The 18,999-nt window shown below is 33.9% G+C and overlaps 1 protein-coding gene across 2 annotated transcripts in view; it reads right to left on the reverse strand.

Moving 5' to 3' along the window:
- Positions 1-394: 394 nt before the first annotated feature.
- Positions 395-18,999, reverse strand: part of plx (PTB_TBC1D1_like and TBC domain-containing protein plx) — a 62,820-nt gene continuing 44,215 nt past the window's right edge. Inside the window, exons 16-22 of one of the 2 annotated variants that reach the window (XM_076491682.1) lie at positions 15,791-15,958; positions 12,187-12,338; positions 7,481-7,573; positions 6,880-7,039; positions 5,781-5,950; positions 5,154-5,327; positions 395-4,507 (exon numbers count right to left, since the gene is read on the reverse strand). In XM_076491682.1, coding sequence (XP_076347797.1) covers positions 3,578-4,507; positions 5,154-5,327; positions 5,781-5,950; positions 6,880-7,039; positions 7,481-7,573; positions 12,187-12,338; positions 15,791-15,958 — 1,847 coding nt within the window. In that variant the 3' untranslated portion in view covers positions 395-3,577. Of the gene's footprint in view, positions 4,508-5,153; positions 5,328-5,780; positions 5,951-6,879; positions 7,040-7,480; positions 7,574-12,186; positions 12,339-15,790; positions 15,959-18,999 lie in introns of those variants that run through there. The other variant, XR_013025617.1, reaches the window with a different exon arrangement.

Below are 18,999 nucleotides of genomic sequence, written 5' to 3' on the forward strand. Positions count from 1 at the left end.
ACTAGAAGAAACTTAGAACAGAAAATAGACAACTACAAAAGAAATAACAATACACAACATATGAATCAATGAGGAAAAAAAAAAAGTTACTTTGGCATAACCTACAAATACCAATTATAATATTTGTAAATATAATGAAATAATGAAGTGTAATAAATGTAATATTAAAGCATTATGTAAAGCCGAATGTCCAGTGGGAAACTTCACTAACAGATGGCATGAAATCTCCAAATTGGTAAGTAAATTTCATCATGAGATTTTGCTGGGTATATATAAATCTTAAATTAATCAAAATACTGCACTCCTGACAATGATGCAAAGAGATGCTGAAACACGTAAAAGGTACAAGACTGAATATCACAGCAAGTGGTGTGTACAGGAATTTAACAACATCAAGTGAAAATACTGTTTTATTATTAAAACACGTGATACACAATTTCAACATAATGAAATGCCTTGAAGTGAAAATATTCTACTTTGCTATAACTAATATGGCATCAAGTAATTAAACTCATTAAAATGCTGTTTTATCAAATGGTCAAAAGATATTCATGTTCTTTTAAGTATATATTATTCCACAGAATGTAGTTTCACTAAGATACACATGTTCTTATGCTACTCAATACATTGCAGTTTCACTAAGATAACAATGTTCTCCTAAGTATATATTATTCCATACACTGTAGTTTCATTAAGATAACAATGTTCTCCTAAGTATATATTATTCCATACACTGTAGTTTCATTAAGATAACAATGTTCTCCTAAGTATATATTATTCCATACACTGTAGATTCACTAAGATACCCACGTTCTTATGTTACTCCATACACTGCAGTTTCACTAAGATACCCACGTTCTTATGTTATTCCATACACTGCAGTTTCACCAAGATACCCACGTTCTTATGTTATTCCATACACTGCAGTTTCACCAAGATACCCACGTTCTTATGTTATTCCATACACTGCAGTTTCACTAAGATACCCACGTTCTTATGTTATTCCATACACTGCAGTTTCACTAAGATACCCACGTTCTTATGTTATTCCATACACTGCAGTTTCACTAAGATACCCACGTTCTTATGTTATTCCATACACTGCAGTTTCACTAAGATACCCACGTTCTTATGCTATTCCATACACTGTAGTTTCACTAAGATACCCACGTTCTTATGTTATTCCATACACTGTAGTTTCACTAAGATACCCACGTTCTTATGTTATTCCATACACTGCAGTTTCACTAAGATACCCACGTTCTTATGTTATTCCATACACTGCAGTTTCACTAAGATACCCACGTTCTTATGTTATTCCATACACTGCAGTTTCACTAAGATACCCACGTTCTTATGTTATTCCATACACTGCAGTTTCACTAAGATACCCACGTTCTTATGTTATTCCATACACTGCAGTTTCACTAAGATACCCACGTTCTTATGTTATTCCATACACTGCAGTTTCACTAAGATACCCACGTTCTTATGTTATTCCATACACTGCAGTTTCACTAAGATACCCACGTTCTTATGTTATTCCATACACTGCAGTTTCACTAAGATACCCACGTTCTTATGTTATTACATAAAATGTAGTTTTATTAAGATAAGTGTTCTCCTAAGTATATATTATTCCATACACTGTAGTTTCATTAAGATACCCATGTTCTTATATTATTTGATATACTGTACTTTCACTTAGATACCCACATTATGTTATCACTTACATTGTATTCACTAAGTTACCCACATTCTTATATTACTCAATACAGTGTAGTTTCATTAAGATAAAGATGTTGTTCGAAGTATATATTATTTCATATACTGTAGTTTCACTAAGAAACCCATGTTCTTGTTGTACCATACACTGTAATTTCATTAAGATAACAATGCTCTCCTACCCATATATTATTCCATATACTGTGGTTTCGCTAAAATATATATAAAATGTTCTGATCTAGAGTTTTTGAGAGTTGAAAAATTGTGAAAAATAACAGCTTTCAAACCTCAATTCACTATCTGTTTCAGATTACTAAAGTATCCATGATTTATATCATAAATCTTAGTTCTATAATTGCAATGACTAGACATATACATATTTTATTAACATTACGTTTGATATCTTCAATATTTCTGACTAACTACAGCATAACTTTAGTTTTCAACTAAATTTAGCTAATGTTAACAAGCTGGTCATCATCTTATTCTCTCTCTCTAACATTACTTCCAAAATTAAAACCTAGAACTCAAAATCAAACAGATATTTCAAGAACATCAAAAAAGCCAAGGGCTGCTGAATAAAATATTATCAGAATATATATTATAAAGAGGAATTATATTGAAAAAAGGAAACATAGGTGAAACAGTTAGCACCAAAAATACATTTTTAAATAGTAAGAGACACAGAACAAGGGTAGTTGAATAAGACAGTACTATAGCACACTTGCAAAAAAAAATTATGTGAAAGAACATAGGTGTAGTAAAATGGTTAGTGAAACTGGATGAAGGTAGTTCAAATAGTTCGTACTAAAACACGTTTTAAAATGGTTAGTCTAAATGGCAAAGGTAGTTCAGGCAGTTTGTACTAAAACACACATTTTAAATTGGTTAGTGAAACAGGGCAAAGGTAGTTCAGGCAGTTTGTACTAAAACACATGTTTTAAAATGGTTTGTGAAATGGGATGAAGGTAGTTCAGACAGTTCATACTAAAACACACATATTAAATTGGTTAGTGAAAAGGGCAAAGATAGTTCAGGCAGTTCGTACTAAAACACACATTCTAAATTGGTTAGTGAAACAGGGCAAAGGTAGTTCAGACAGTTCGTACTAAAACACACGTATTAAATTGGTTAGTGAAAAGGGCAAAGATAGTTCAGGCAGTTCGTACTAAAACACACATTCTAAATTGGTTAGTGAAACAGGGCAAAGGTAGTTCAGACAGTTCGTACTAAAACACATTTTAAATTGGTTAGTGAAAAGAGCAAAGGTAGTTCAGGCAGTTTGTACTAAAACACATTTTAAAATGGGATGTAGGTAGTTCAGGCAGTTTGTAATAAAACACACATTTTAAATTGGTTAGTGAAACAGGGCAAAGGTAGTTCAGGCAGGTTGAACTAGAACACAAATTTTAAATTGGTTAGTGAAACAGAGCAATGGTAGTTCAGGCAGTTCGTACTAAAACACACGTTTTAAAATGGTTAGTGAAATGGGATGAAGGTAGTTTAGGCATTTTGTAATAAAATGTGTTTTGAAATGGTTAGTGACATGAAATACTTCTGACAGTCTTGTACTAAATCCTATATTTTAAAGGGCACTTGAAATAGTGAGTCAGAGGAAATGTAAAAGAATAGGATACTTTCTTAGTGTTCTTGGTTGAGCGATGCATGGAAGTGTTGAACATTTTGGTAAAGAACTTCACAACTAACAAACATCAGTTTAAGTTTCAATTATTTACATCATATAAATTGTTGCAATAATATTTCCTCAGACAATGACTGTAGTTTCTCATTCAATAGGAAACTTTGTTTTCATGTCTGTACTACTGCTTACTTTGTTTATTGGTATAACAAATCATCTAGATTCTATAGTATGACTCTTGCTTTTCTTATCTTCTCCTGTGCCATGACTCTTTCTACACTCATATTCTTTGTTTCTGTCATGGCTTTCTTTACATCCAGTTGTATTGTGTTTGTTTCTATCATAACTTTCTGTATGGTCTACCATCTGTTTGTCTCTATTATGACCTTCTGCCATTTGTTTGTTTTTATTATGACTTTTTGTATGGTCTACCATCTGTTTGTCTCTACCATGACTTTCTGTACAGTACCCTGCCATTTGTTTGTTTTTATCATGATTTTCTTTCGATCGAATTACATTCTGTTTGCTTGTATCATGACTCTTTGTATGCATCCCTATCATTTGCTTCTGATCCACTGCCATCTGTGTGTCTGTATCATGGCTCTCTGTAAAGTCCACCATCATCTGCTTGTCTGTATCATGGCTTTCTTTACAGTTCCCTATCATCTGTTTTTCTGTACCATAACTCTCTGTACATTCCCCTGTCATCTGTTTGTCTGGATCGCAGCTTTCTGTATGGTCCCTTACCATCTGTTTGTTAATATCACACCTTCTCTTATGATCATACATTAATTCTTGTTGAGTACTTTTTACTATGACATGATCAGAAGAATTTGTATTAGTTACATTAGAAGATCCAATCTTAAGAAGATCAGAAAGTTCTAATGGGTCAAAGTCCACACTCTCCTCTTTTCCACAAATACCTCGAATAACAGAAAGAGAAGGAGCCCAACTGTCATCATCTGTGTCTGATCCTATTCGTGATACTTCTAAACGTTCCATTTTCTTGCGCATTACATTCACGCTATGTAGAAGAGCATCCCTTTCATCTTGAAGAGAGTTTACCCTCTCTTCCAGTCGTTTCACAGTGTTCTGGTGAGAACTAACAGACATCTCCAAGTTATGGATAGAGGTGTGTGCTACCTGAAAAGTAACAAAGTAAGTTCAGAATAATTATAAAACAAAATTCTGATATCTCATTCATAAAACAATCAAATGAAATGAACTAATTACAGCTCTTCCAGATCATTCTCCTGCAACATTTAAACAAATTTCTGTAGCTACATTTATAAACAACAAGACTTGCCTGTAGCTTTATCAAACACTAAAACACTTTTCATAGTTGCTTAAAGAAAAAAATAGCATATCATACCCTCTTTATAAAACTTACATGTAGTTACTTCCAAAAAATAATTATGTACAGCTACTCCAAAAGAAAATGGAAAAACTTTGGTAACAATTTGGTAACAGCAAATCGTGTGAAATTACTCTGAGACATAAATTCTTATTTGTAACTATTCCAGAATACTTGTGTGGTTCCTCAAGAAAAGACAGAAGTGCTTTCTTGCTACAACTTTGGGTTAAAAGCTGATCCAGTTAAATGTAAAATTATTAAAATTATTATTATCCAGAAACACTCATGTTGCTCCAAAGATCTACACTTGAAGATATCTTACTGATAGTTCGAAGAAAAGAGATTTATGTGACTACTTTGCCACAAATATATATTTTATCACTGTTTAAGAAGACGGGGAGCTAGGCAGAAGTTTCTTCCAGAGACAAGACTTACCTGCAGTTGCTCTAGCAGTTCCATGTTCTGCCGTTTCAAATTTCGATTTATAGTTTCCAGTTTCTGAATTAAGTCATCGTCTGCACGGTCTGGACTGTAAAGCATTTCTTCTTGTAAGACATGATATTCTACTTCATATGCCTGAAGTTGTTTACTAAGGTCCAGATTAAATACCTATTGAACAAATTTACCAGCTATAAGTGTTATAACAGGATATAATGAAAATCAGATTGTAACAAAGTCAATAAAGTTTGTAACACACTACCTGTTTAAAACAGGTCTAATAAGCTAAAAGAATGTAAAAAGCTATATGTTAAGATTAACACTAAAAGTATAGAGAAAACCTCTTATAAATATTTCTGAAGAATATGACAATAAATAACAATTAAAAGCAAATTATAAAAGGTTAAAACATAAATGACTTGTATTTATAGTGGATATGTACAAGTATGTAATAGATTTCTTTAGAAAAAAGCAACAAATAGTTGTTAAACAAGACAGACAATGTAAACTAGAGAGAAAAATTGGGTGTTTACAATATAAAATGAAAAATATTTATATTTTTGGTGATGTAATAGCACTTACTGAGAACTGGGCAACATTAATAGTAGTTTAAATAAGTCAAACCTGATTAAAAACTCTTTCCATCTGAATTATTCCCATTGATGGCAAAGTAGTCTTGAGAAATTCCATTATTGATTCAAAACTGCAGCACTGCAATAGAAGTTCCCTGTGGTTACTAAGCAACACAAGTGCCACTTTAAAAACTGCTTCAATACCTTGTAGAAATATCAAGTCTGCAAAGCAAAGTAGCTCATTACAAAAACATTACAATCTACAAACAAAAGTAGCTAAAACTTTTAATAAACATTAAAACCAACTTTAACACCTCATAGAAACATCAAGTGTGCATAGAAAGGTAGCTTGAGACAAAACCTTCAAATCACTTTAAACTCTTTCAGTATGTTGTAGAAATAATGTCTGAAGGACAACAAATATCTCATGATGAAAATTTACAAATATCATTAAAAACTGTTTTGAGACCTTTTAGAAATATAAAAAAACATCCTTTGTTGAATATTCTGTTACAATTTTGTATTGTTTAAATTGTTTATTGACATTTTAAACTTCTCACCAAACTGATTTTTTTTTTATGGAACATTGCAAAGTATCTTTGTGATGTTTTAACATTGATATGAATATTTAAAACTATTCCAAATCACCTGTTTTTCAAGAAGCTTTTGGTATTACTGTGTTTCTAATATTTATTACAAAAGTTTGTTTTCCACCTAGTGATTCAATTGTAATATATTTTAAGGAACTTTTATTATATTTAAATAATCAGTTTAAATTTTAACTAAAATGGAAAGTAACAAAAAAAAAACACCAAAAAATATTTAAAAAAGCTTTATTACAAGAAAAATTATGAAAGCACTAGAAAATACTTTAGTTTATATTAAGCCACTATACTGCAAGGAAATTTTAATTTTAAGTCATATTTATCTCAACATCATTGACCATATATTTATCTGTATTTTTAATATAAACACAACTTTAAAATTCTTCCTTAAGTGGTTCAACAACCAACCAAAATTCATCTGTACTTTTGATACCAGCATACAGCTCTATTTCAGATTCTTCCTTAAGTGGTTCACCAACCAACCTAGATTTATCTGTATTTTTAATACAAATATAAATTTATTTAAAATTCTTTTAAAGGACTCACCAAATAACCTGGATACAAAACCTAAGGGGAATTGAGAAGCAAAAAGAGTGAGAAACCATGGAGCTGCATAGAGTGTCGGCCCAATTTCATAATTCTCCAAGTGGGAGTAAACATCATGATGTTGGTCATGAAGTAATCTAGAGAGTTGATACATCTGGACCTAAACAGAAATAAATACTGTTAAATTACACTACACCCAAATAAAGATAAATTTAAAGAGCATGATGAAAATATTACCTTTTTAAAATGTTGTGTATTGCCCCTCATTTGTTATCAATTACTAACTTCTGTAAAAGCTACTATTTTAAAGACCTCTTCTAATTCCCTAAACTTAATGACTAATGTCTGGTAAAATAAAGATCTTCACTATTTTATGAATACATTTCACAGAATTAAATTGGAGAGTATGAAGAATGTTCATTTTGTACACTAATGAAAATGAAAAAACTGTGAACAATTGATTATTGAACTTTATTGTGTGACTAATTCATAAGATTAATTTAATATTTTTCAAAAGCAGCACTCTCAAGAGGCAATAAAAACCTTACTTGTAAAACAAATCTAAGAAATTATTCAGTAAATTTAACTACACTTCTCCCACCTGTAAAGCTACCATGTCCGGCTTATACTGCCTTCGGAATCCAAGAAGAAAGAGGATATGTTTCATCATTTGGAAGGCCTGTCCTTCTGACATCTGTAAATGCACATTTAATAACATGAATTATTTTGTATCATAAAACTGAACACAAAATAGTTTTTCTTATATTTGGGAAGTATATTACTTCCATGGTATTCTTCTGTTTTATCATTATCTACTGTTAATATGCATAAAGTGACAAGAAACTTGAGATGCTTGTAGGTTAACCTCACTTGAAGGTTCAGAAACACCATCACAAACATGTGTAACAAAGCAATTGAACTACTGATGTATGTTGCCTCACACATCACCCTACACCTCTTCAATTTTGTTTCCAGACAATATGAAACATTAGCAGTAAGTCACAAAACTAGGGAAAGGAATAAAACCTACTGTTTGTAGTCAGAGATAAATGGTAACAATATATTATTCATGCTCCAACACTTATAAATAAATGTATTTTATGATAATAAAGCCTGAAAAGCTATCATTGTACATAACATGCTTGACAAACTAAACTGGTTAGAATATGTACTACACAATAAAAAACCAGAAAATTAAATTGGTTGCAATATCAATTTTTTTTCCTGCTTATAACCATAGGGCACTTTAAATGATTAATTGATTGATTGATTTAGTGTTTTATGGCACAAAGCAGCTAGGCTATCTGCACCAAACGTCCAGTAAAAAGGTAAAAATAAATTAAATGTCGTAAAATAGATAAAATGGAAATGAAGGTAAAACAGAAAAAGTATAAAACCAATGTTGACACCTAGCCTACAATGTTAAGAGAGAAAGCAGAGTAAGAGAAGTTGTAAAGGACTTTCTCTAGCATAACCCAACAGGAAAACTAACAGGTAAGTACAAGAACCACCGTCAGTCACCTGAAGTTGGCCTTTCCAGTCCTGGTTCGGGTTCGGGTTATGTTGTCATAACAGCCATTTTCAAAAGGTAAAATAAGAAGTGTTAAAAGACATGTAGTAAAATTGTAATAATAATTAGCCAAATGTCTGATAAAAAGGTAAAAGTAAATGAAGTAAAATTCGTAAAAGGAAACAAAGGTAAAAACAAAACAGCAATTCAAACATAAAGCATCAAGAAAAACATTCTCCTGCCAGATCCGGTTAAAAACAATTAGAAGAATATCAAGAGAAGCAGGAGAGAGATAGCACAGCATGTCATAGGGTACATCATCAGGTCCAACAGATGTACTGCCAGACCTATGAAGGGCCATTTTCAGTTCCACCAGTGTAAAGGGACAATTGTAGTAAAAAAGACAGTCAGTACAAAAGGAAAGAGGTGAATGCTCTGTCCGAGTCTTGATGGCCAAGAAGGTGGAGGAACAAGCAGAAGTGCTAGATACCTGGCAAAAGCTTTCACCTAGAGTATCGGCAATGCTCCGGACATCAGCTACCTCTTGGCCATCAGAAAGTAAGATCAAGAGGGGGACAGGATTGTAGTGCCCACTGACCTTTCAAATCCTGTCCCATATGACCTTGGAACTGGTGGTAGAATATATGTTAGTTGTGAACTTAATCCAAGATTCCTTCTGGCTTTGACATCTTACCCACCTAGCATGAGCACGGGCCCGCTGGAAAGCGATGCTGTTCGAAAGTGTGGGATATCTACGAAAAGTATCCCAGGCCCGTTTTTGAGCTTTCCATGCCAAGTGGCAAGCAGGATTCCATAACGGACAAGGATATCGTGGAAAACGTGTTGAGGTTTTAGAAATACATTGAACAGCTGCTTGTATAATACAATCAGTTACCGCTGCCACACAGTCTTCTATTAATGGCTGATTCACGATGGCAGGATAAAGTTCTGCAACAACAGTGAAAGTGGACCAGTCTGCCTGATCCAGCTTCCACCAGGGCACGCGGGTAGGGTGGCACTGACCACGGCCAGTCTCTCTCAAAAGTATAGGAAAATGATCACTGCCTAGTGGATTATTGTCAACCGTCTATGAAAAATGGGAAAATAATGAAGGGGAGCAAACCGAGAGATCAATAGCGGTAAAGGACTGACTAGGTGCATGAAAACAAGTGGAAGAACCAGTACTGAAAAGAAAAAGATTGTGATCAGAGAGCATACGCTCTACAGAATGACCCCTCCTATCAATAACAGCACTTCCCCAGAGGGGATGATGTCCATTAAAGTCCCCCAGGATTAGAAATGGAGTCGGCAACTGTTCAATGAGAGCATCATGGTCTGATTGATCATATGTCTCTCCATGGGACAGGTAGAGAGAACAAACAGTGATGGTATGACCCAAGGAAATACGGATGGCTACGGCATCCAAGGGTGTGTTGAGTGACAAAGACACTCAAAGTGGGCACATACTGATCAACAAATAGTGCCACCCCTCCATGTACTCGGTCCATCACACAGCCTGTCATTTCTGTACAGAGAAAACTGCCTAATGGTGACTGTATCAGCAGGGTTTAGAAATGTTTCTTGCAAGGAAAGACATACAGGATGGTAGAAAGCAATCAGTGTTTTGATATCATCCAGATTAGAACGTAAACCTCGACAGTTCCATTTTATCAAGGTGGCCATTTTTAGTGACGGGTAGGCGAAGTGGCTAGAGAACCCTTCTGTTTACGACCACGTCTTTCTTCCTTACTGTCCTTATTCGGAGGAGGTCTACTGACCTCCATGGATCCTGTCCTGGGTCGATTGGGCAGGTCTTTGTTGTTGGAAGGGGATTCCAGTGACTGAGGACGCGAACGAATGATTGTTTTGCATCATGGGGTTGGAGAAAACGATGTATCAGAAGAAATGCCTGTATTTGAAACCGAAGGATGTGGATCTTGAGATTTGTTGGACTGTATGAGAGGAACAGAGATGGGTGTAGAATCCGATTCATGAACGTTTTTAACCATGGAGGTCAAAAGGCTTTTCATCTGTTTTGAAAATGATTCTCTTGGAGGTACAGAGACATTTGTCTGCACTCCCACTGTAGTTGTGGAACGAAGTGCAGCAGCATACGTACGAGATGGAGTGCCGAACAGCAATTTCTGAGCCTAAGGATAACTAATGTTACAAGCCGTTTTCAAATGCTGCACCTCTTTTTCCCTCCAACCATTTTGGACAAGAACGAAAGTAGGAAGGGTGGGAACCATTGCAGTTGACACAATGTGGGTCCGTGTGACACTCATAGGCATCGTGGTCCTTGCCACCACAATGAGCACATGTCAGGGAACCACGACGGGACGTTTTTGAGTGGCCGAACCTCTGACATTGGAAACATCGAAGAGGGTTTGGAATGTACGGCCGTACCCTGCAAATTAGATAACCTGCCTTGATGGTGTCAGGTGCAAGTGGTGATGTAAATGTCAAAACGAGAATATTTGTCAGTAGTGTAACTCCATCTTTTTGACTGGAGATGTGCCTCACTGCAGAAACTCCTTGAGTGGAGAGACCAGCAAGAATCTCTGACTCGGGGACGTTCTTCAAATCTCTCTCAACCATAACTCCTCGTGATAAATTCAAGGTAGCATGAGGGGTAACCTCAATAGGTAATCCCCCAATTGTCTTTGAATTCAAGAGGAGTTCACTGTGTTGGGATGTGGATGTTTCAACCATTATGTCTCCAGATCAAAGTTTCTTTACTGACTTTGGAGAGCCAGCAAGTCACTCTAGTCCCTTCTGAATGAAAAAGGACAACATTTGCCCTAAAAGTTTTTCTGAAAGATAATGTAATACAAGAAAATGAGGTACGTGTGTTACAGATGTTGAAGATTGCTGCTCAGAGTCTTCAAGACGTGGTCGTTTACCTATTGACTGTTTTTTCACTATTTTATTTAAATTTTTTGAAGGAGGATCCATAGGAAAAAAGAAAAATTTCGGTACCCACTGACCTCACCCACCATGGAGCCCTACAAGGGGATGCACTACAATGTCATGCAAGGACAATGCAGCAATGCCAGGGTTTTGTGAGCACTATACCCAAACGCCAGCATCAGACACAATGTCCACAACCCCCGTTGAGAACTTCCAACACTGGTACTTGGTTGACTCTAGCCCAAGTGGATCAGCTGATTGACCCAAGGGGGGCCACCCAAAGGCCGCCCATCTACAGGAATTCATGGCCAAAGTGGTGTGTTAGGGTTGGACCCCTCAACTACCAGGATCCTCTCCTACCCTTCACGGGCTGCCATGCACGGCAAACACGTGGGTGAATGTTTAGATCCCAAAGGAAGTAAATTGAAAGAGCAGAACCTTCTCTGGGAGGTCCCCTCACCATGTACAGGAATCCACACTGAGGGACTTTAAATGAAAATGTTTTATTAGTGATTCTTGGGCAGAATTATCTGGCAAACCCATAACTAAAACTACTATCACACACTGGTGACTGACAATCACCATGAACAACAACACTACTATCACACACTGGTGACTGACAGTCATCATAAACAACAACACTACTATCACATACTGGTGACTGACAGTCATCATAAACAACAACACTACTATCACACACTGGTGACTGACAGTCATCATAAACAATAACACTACTATCACACACTGGTGACTGACAGTCATCATAAACAATAACACTACTGTAATAAACTGGTGACTGAAAATCACTATAAACAATACTACTATTACAAACTTGTGACTGAAAGTTACCACAACCAATACCTGTACTGTGACTGAATGATACTAACGTGAAGCAACAGGATCCCTGCTACAAAACTGAGCCCCTGACAGTAACCAACCTCTGTATCAAGTAATGAGTAGGCTTTCAATAGATTGAAGAGAGCAAGTTGACCTGGACCAAGTGGTTGAGAGAAATAAGGATGGCTGGGAAATGTTCGTCCTGTAAAGATACATTTCAGAATAAATAAAAGATCAGTATTATCTTATCTACATCGCAATACAACATCTTTGCTTGGTATATTAATTCAGAGTCTATTACATAATTGATGTATTACAAAATGCAATACCATTGTCTTAAAATTACTTATAAAATCATGATAGTTCTGACTAAGCTAATGACACACTTACGTGTAAGTTATGAAATGAGAAGTATCTTTAACCATCTTAATGTAATCCTTCTATTGATAAAAGTTACCAAATTATCCAGACTTAGTAGTCAGTACGGAAATGCCAAGATAGGCCAACCTACTACAAGTTAAACTTTCCATTGTGATATACTGAATAAAATTATAATTTGAAATTTAGTTACCTAGAAGTAGCTTCCAACTTTTATTGATAAAGAAGAGCACCTTCCATATTGATTTTTTTTATTAAACTATTTTGTTACAAAGAGTTTAAATGTCTTTTTAATTGCTAGCATTTGTAGTCATTACTTTCTAGTTTATTTATGAATAAATACTGTGATAGAAAACTTACTTCAAGGAGCTGGGCTTGTCTCATCTTTCCCATGTTATACTTTAATAAATGTTCAAGAGAAAGAGAGGAGATGTGAACTAGGTAACAAATACCAAGTAGGGCTGATAGTCCTATTACTTTTTTTAAATAAGTGGAGTTGCATATAATAAAGATGTTAAGGTTTTTCATTTTTACTTTTGTCTAGTAGATGGGATAATTACTTTGCATCTGGGAGCTATTACCACACACATTATCTGTTATGACTTTAAGGTGAAAATTATGATTGACAATTGATTCTTTAGTGAAATCTTCTTAATGTTTATTTTATATTAAATTCATTAATATTTTATTGTGTTGATTTTAATTGCCTGTCAACAATTAATGTAATTAATTGTCCATAAGCTATTTATTATATATATCATTTAAATCAAATAATTGAAGATTTTCAACAAAACAAACTAAATAATGAGCTGTCAAGGGTTATGTCCACTGCTGGTAAGTTAGCCTTAAGTTTTAACATTTTATGTCCATAAAATTACCAGCCAGCATTGTAATTACACTGGCCTGTTATACTCATTTTAAAACAAAGGTGAGATAACAAAAATTTTCATCCTTCCCTTCTAACAATAAACATCAACTTGTGTATAAAAAACAGCCAGATTTTGAGAACTCAATAATATAAATCAGTACAAAAACTAATTCATCATTGATCAACAGAAATAAACCAAAAATTAAAGAAGCCTTTCTATTAAAACAACTTAAGATCTCTATTAATAAATATCTTCACATGATTCTTAACTTTTCATAAGAGCTACCTATATCTTTCTGTCTCTCAGTACATGTAAAGTTAATAGTGAGTAGACATACTGTTCTATGCTACAGAAAGTAAGGTACATAGTATGCAGACATATGGTTCTATTCTATAGAAAGTAAGGTACATAGTATGCAAACATATGGTTCTATGCTACAGAAAGTAAGGTACATAGTACGCAGACATATGGTTCTATGCTACAGAAAGTAAGGTACATAGTACGCAGACATATGGTTCTATGCTACAGAAAGTAAGGTACATAGTACACAGACATACAGTTCTACGCTACAAAAGGGTAAGGTACGCGTACACAGGCATACGGTTCTACACTACAAAAGGGTAAGGTACATAGTACGTAGTACGTGGATATAAGATGTTACACCATAGAAGGGTAAGGTATGTAATATATAGATATAAGATGTTACACCATAGAAGTGTAAGGTATGTAGTATGTAGATATATGATACTACACTGTAGAAGTGTAAGGTATGTAGTACATAGATATATGATTTTATCCTATAGAAGAGTTTGGTTGCTTGGTGTTTATTGGCACAAAAAAACAGCTAGGCTTTCTGCACCAAACAGTAAAAAATAAAAATAAAATTATTAAAACACATGAAAAGAAATCAAATAAAGTAAAGCAATGGCAAATATTTGTATAAACACTTAAATAGAATTTAAAATGCCAATGATTCTTTAAACTTTAAAAAAATAAGGTGGACTGTGTCACTATCACCAATGACAATGTCTAGCATCAGGGGTAAACCAATGGGAAAAAAAAGATGTCTAATATGGTGCCTTTGACAATAAAACATGAGCAATCATGACTTTAAAGTTATAAAGACCACACACTGGTGCATCAGTTCTAGATAGAAGAAAATTAGGAGTTAAAAACAAAGTAGTGGATAATGTTCCCGTAACATGACGTGTAAATCAGTGTAGTGGACAATATTCCTACAATACGATGTGTAAATCAGAGTAGTGGACAATGTTCCTATAATACAATGTGTAAATCAGAGTAGTGGACAATGTTCCTATAATACAATGTGTAAATCAGAGTAGTGGACAATGTTCCTATAATACAATGTGTAAATCAGAGTAGTGGACAATGTTCCTATAATACAATGTGTAAATCAGAGTAGTGGACAATGTTCCTATAATACAATGTGTAAATCAGAGTAGTGGACAATGTTCCTATAATACAATGTGTAAATCAGTGTTGTAGATAATGTTCCCGTAACATGATGTGTAAATCAGTGTCGTGGACAATGCTCCCGTAACATGATGTGTAAATCAGTGTCGTGGACAATGCTCCCGTAATACGATGTATAAATCAGTGTCGTGGACAATGCTCCCGTAATACGATGTATAAATCAGTGTAGTGGACAATATTCCTATAATACAATGTGTAAATCAGTGTAGTAGATAATGTTCCTATAATACAATATGTAAATCAGTGCAGTGGATAATGTTCCTATAATACAATATGTAAATCAGTGCAGTGGATAATGTTCCTATAATACAATATGTAAATCAGTGCAGTGGATAATGTTCCTATAAGTATGATGTGTAAATCAGTGTAGTGAATAATGTTCCTGTAATAAAATAAGCATAAATCAGTGTAGTGAATAATGTTGTTATAATAGAATAAGTAATTCAGCATAGGGTAACACAATAAGTATAAATCAACACGGATAATGTTCATAAAATTACATACACTAGGAAAAGTCAATGCACAAGGTAATTTTACTATGATAACATACAGAAATTCAGTACAATTTCTGGACTCCAGAATTGGAATATTTAAGTTCTGAAATCTACTGGTAAACTACTGGGATATTGTTTATTTTGTTGCTTTAAGACATAGGGGAATACTTGGCTTTGTCTACCATAGGGATCAAACCCCAAGATTATAGAGCTACTGAAATATACTGTTGAGCCATTTAAATACCATTTATGGTTTGAAAACTGGTTCTAAGTATCATTTTATATCTAGGGTCAAATTTCATCTTCACTTTAAAATATTTCTTACAGTAGGAACCTTCTGTATATATAACACTTTAATATGATGTCAAACACATGTTGGCCCTTTTAAATATTTATGAAAGCAAAATAAACCAATTTACCTAGATCAATGAGAATAGCATGTTGTTGGGATGTCAGCTGACTTAGAAGTTCACTGTAAGACTGACTAAGATCAACATTTTCAGGCACAGAGGCTGGCGTGAAAATGTGGAGCTGTTGCTGCTCAGCAAGGAACTGCCAAACTTCTCCACGTCTGTGACGAGGTACTCCTGACATGATACAAAATAAGTTAAAGGAATTGCCAAACTTCTCCATGTGTGTAATAAGGTACTCCTGAAATGATACAAAATAAGTTAAAGGAACTGCCAAACTTCTCCATGTGTGTAATAAGGTACTCCTGAAATGATACAAAATAAGTTAAAGGAACTGCCAAACTTCTCCATGTGTGTAATAAGGTACTCCTGAAATGATACAAAATAAGTTAAAGGAACTGCCAAACTTCTCCATGTGTGTAATAAGGTACTCCTGAAATGATACAAAATAAGTTAAAGGAACTGCCAAACTTCTCCATGTGTGTAATAAGGTACTCCTGAAATGATACAAAATAAGTTAAAGGAACTGCCAAACTTCTCAATATGTGTAACAAGCTATTCCTGAAATACTACAGAACAGTAGAAAGTGTTACACTTCAACATGTGTAACAAGGTACTAATGATAAACTAAAACATTAACTAAAGGAGCTATTACACTTCTCCCTGTACCTTTTCACAATGTGCTCAGTACAATATACTAGTTTGTCTAAATATTTTCACACATTAAGTACTTGCACTCGAACTTTTAATACAGCACGTGTATCTTCACATAATTTGGTAGATCTTTAGTAAAGATTACAAGTATTTTGTACATAAAAAGTCACATTTTTACCAAATATTCGTTTATGAAAGTAGACTATGTTCTGATACTAGTCTCAATGCAAAGTGATTTCATGTTATGATTAATAAACAACAACTATTCTTCATCCCCCAAATATCAAGTAATATTTATGTAATCTCTAATACCTACTAAATACATTTCAAGTGTTTGATTTCAGTAAAACTATGTTTTTTATTTTTTATACTCTAACTACTTGGGCTTTGGCTGCTGGGTCAACTCATAATTATCATTAAAAAAATGGAAATAAGTGTAAATTATGTTTTTTGTGATGCAAGAATGACTACATATTATGACAATATATGCAGTAATAAAAAACAGAACTTTAGTCATCCCTGTTTTGGCTGTATTTTAGTGGACCTGCATTTTGTAACATGCAGTCACATTTCAACAATCACACATTACTTATCTATATAGATTACTATAAACAAATAAATCATTAAATTTATTTTTTTTGAAATACAGAAAAATGAATCTAAAAGTAAAGAACATGATTATCTCTTCTCACTATGACCTTTAAAACTTGGTTGTAGCTATACAAAGGATGCTAAGCCTTTTAAGATTTTGCACATGAATATCAAACAAATATTACTTTTTTAGGTTTTATATGTACAGTTGAATTAAAAAACCACAAATAATTATACTGACACCTTAGAATTCCACTATAATTTATTAAGTTTAGTAACTACGCTGTATTTAGTTTTTTTTAAAATACGAAACTTCAAGCCGACTAAAGGCACAACCTACCTTCTTGAAATCTTCATTTGAAAGAATGTGGTAACCTCTTCAAAGATTAAAATGACTGAGAACACTGATAGGGGGACATCCTAAGCTGTCAACTGGTTATTCACATGCCACATATTGAAGTAAGTGTATATAATGGATAGCTTTCTAAACTGGAAAGAGGTGAAGGGTTTCTACTGTGTTTTATTCACTACATAAGCCATATCTCAGCAAGATAAAATATATGAAGTTTTAATTTTATATTATAGCTTGTTAATTAGTAATTTGAGTTCCTAATTTGTATGAAACTACTGACTTGATATTTTGATATCACAATTATCTAATTTTAAACAATTCTACATTCAACATACCATGTAACACATTAAAATCTAAATTTAGGTATGTTATTTTAATATTTACTTTTAAATTAAGAAAATAACTCATATATAATATTAATGTTTAAATTATAATCTACAATTAGATTCCAAACTTATTTACATAAATTAATAAAATAGTAGTTCAATAAAATTTTGAATGCAACTTTGGCCTGCACCCCTCACAAAAGGGTTAAAGAAATGGTTATACTTCCCCACACCTGTAACAAGGTGCTCCTGAGATGATACAAAATAAATTAAAAAAACTGCCACTTCTCCAACCCTGTGATGAGGTACTCCTGAGATGATACAAAATAAATTAAAGGAACTGCCACTTCTCCAACCCTGTGATGAGGTACTCCTGAGATGATACAAAATACATCAAAGGAACTACCACTTCTCCAACCCTGTGATGAGGTACTCCTGAGATGATACAAAATAAATTAAAGGAACTGCCACTTCTCCAACCCTGTATGAGGTACTCCTGAGATGATACAAAATACATCAAAGGAACTACCACTTCTCCAACCCTGTGATGAGGTACTCCTGAGATGATACAAAATAAATTAAAGGAACTGCCACTTCTCCAACCCTGTGGTGAGGTACTCCTGAGATGATACAAAATAAATTAAAGGAATGTTTCACTTCTACACACTTGTGATGAGGTACTCTCAAGAGTATCAAATAATGAATTATACACAACAGCAAGTTGTTTTCAGTTTTAAAAGATAAAAACATACAGGTTGCAAAAAATATATATACTCCTCTTGTTATAAGTGAGAAAATAATTTCTATAAAGGTGATCCAAATTCCAGTTCTTTTAAATATGAGTTTCAAACAAATACAGTCAACAACAAGCAGTGACAACATTAAGAACTTAATTAAGCAATATTTATGATAAAAGAAACTGCAGATTCTTCCATGTTTCACTTAATTTGTCCATTATAGATTGAGTCAAATACGTATTAAAAAAGGAACATTTCCATTCTCTAGTCTACTCAGAGCACCATAAACTGTCTGCTGAGACAGAGGAAATGTAGAGCTACTAAAATTTAAATTTTAAATTAAAAGCCAATGATACTGTGAAAAAAACATTTATAATACAAGTAATGTTTGGACTCCAGAATTTCATCATAATTAGTCCTTCAAAACTATATCTGGTACTCAAGAATTCAATTTCTATAAAATGTAATTTTAGGTAAACTTCTAGTGTTGCAGTCAAGTGTGATTTCATTAATATTAGGGCTGTTGGTTTCACTGCCTCACAAGATTTCTGAATTTAA

The sequence above is a fragment of the Tachypleus tridentatus genome, chromosome 2 (genome assembly GCF_004210375.1).
Source record: "Tachypleus tridentatus isolate NWPU-2018 chromosome 2, ASM421037v1, whole genome shotgun sequence".
NCBI lineage: Eukaryota > Metazoa > Arthropoda > Merostomata > Xiphosura > Limulidae > Tachypleus > Tachypleus tridentatus.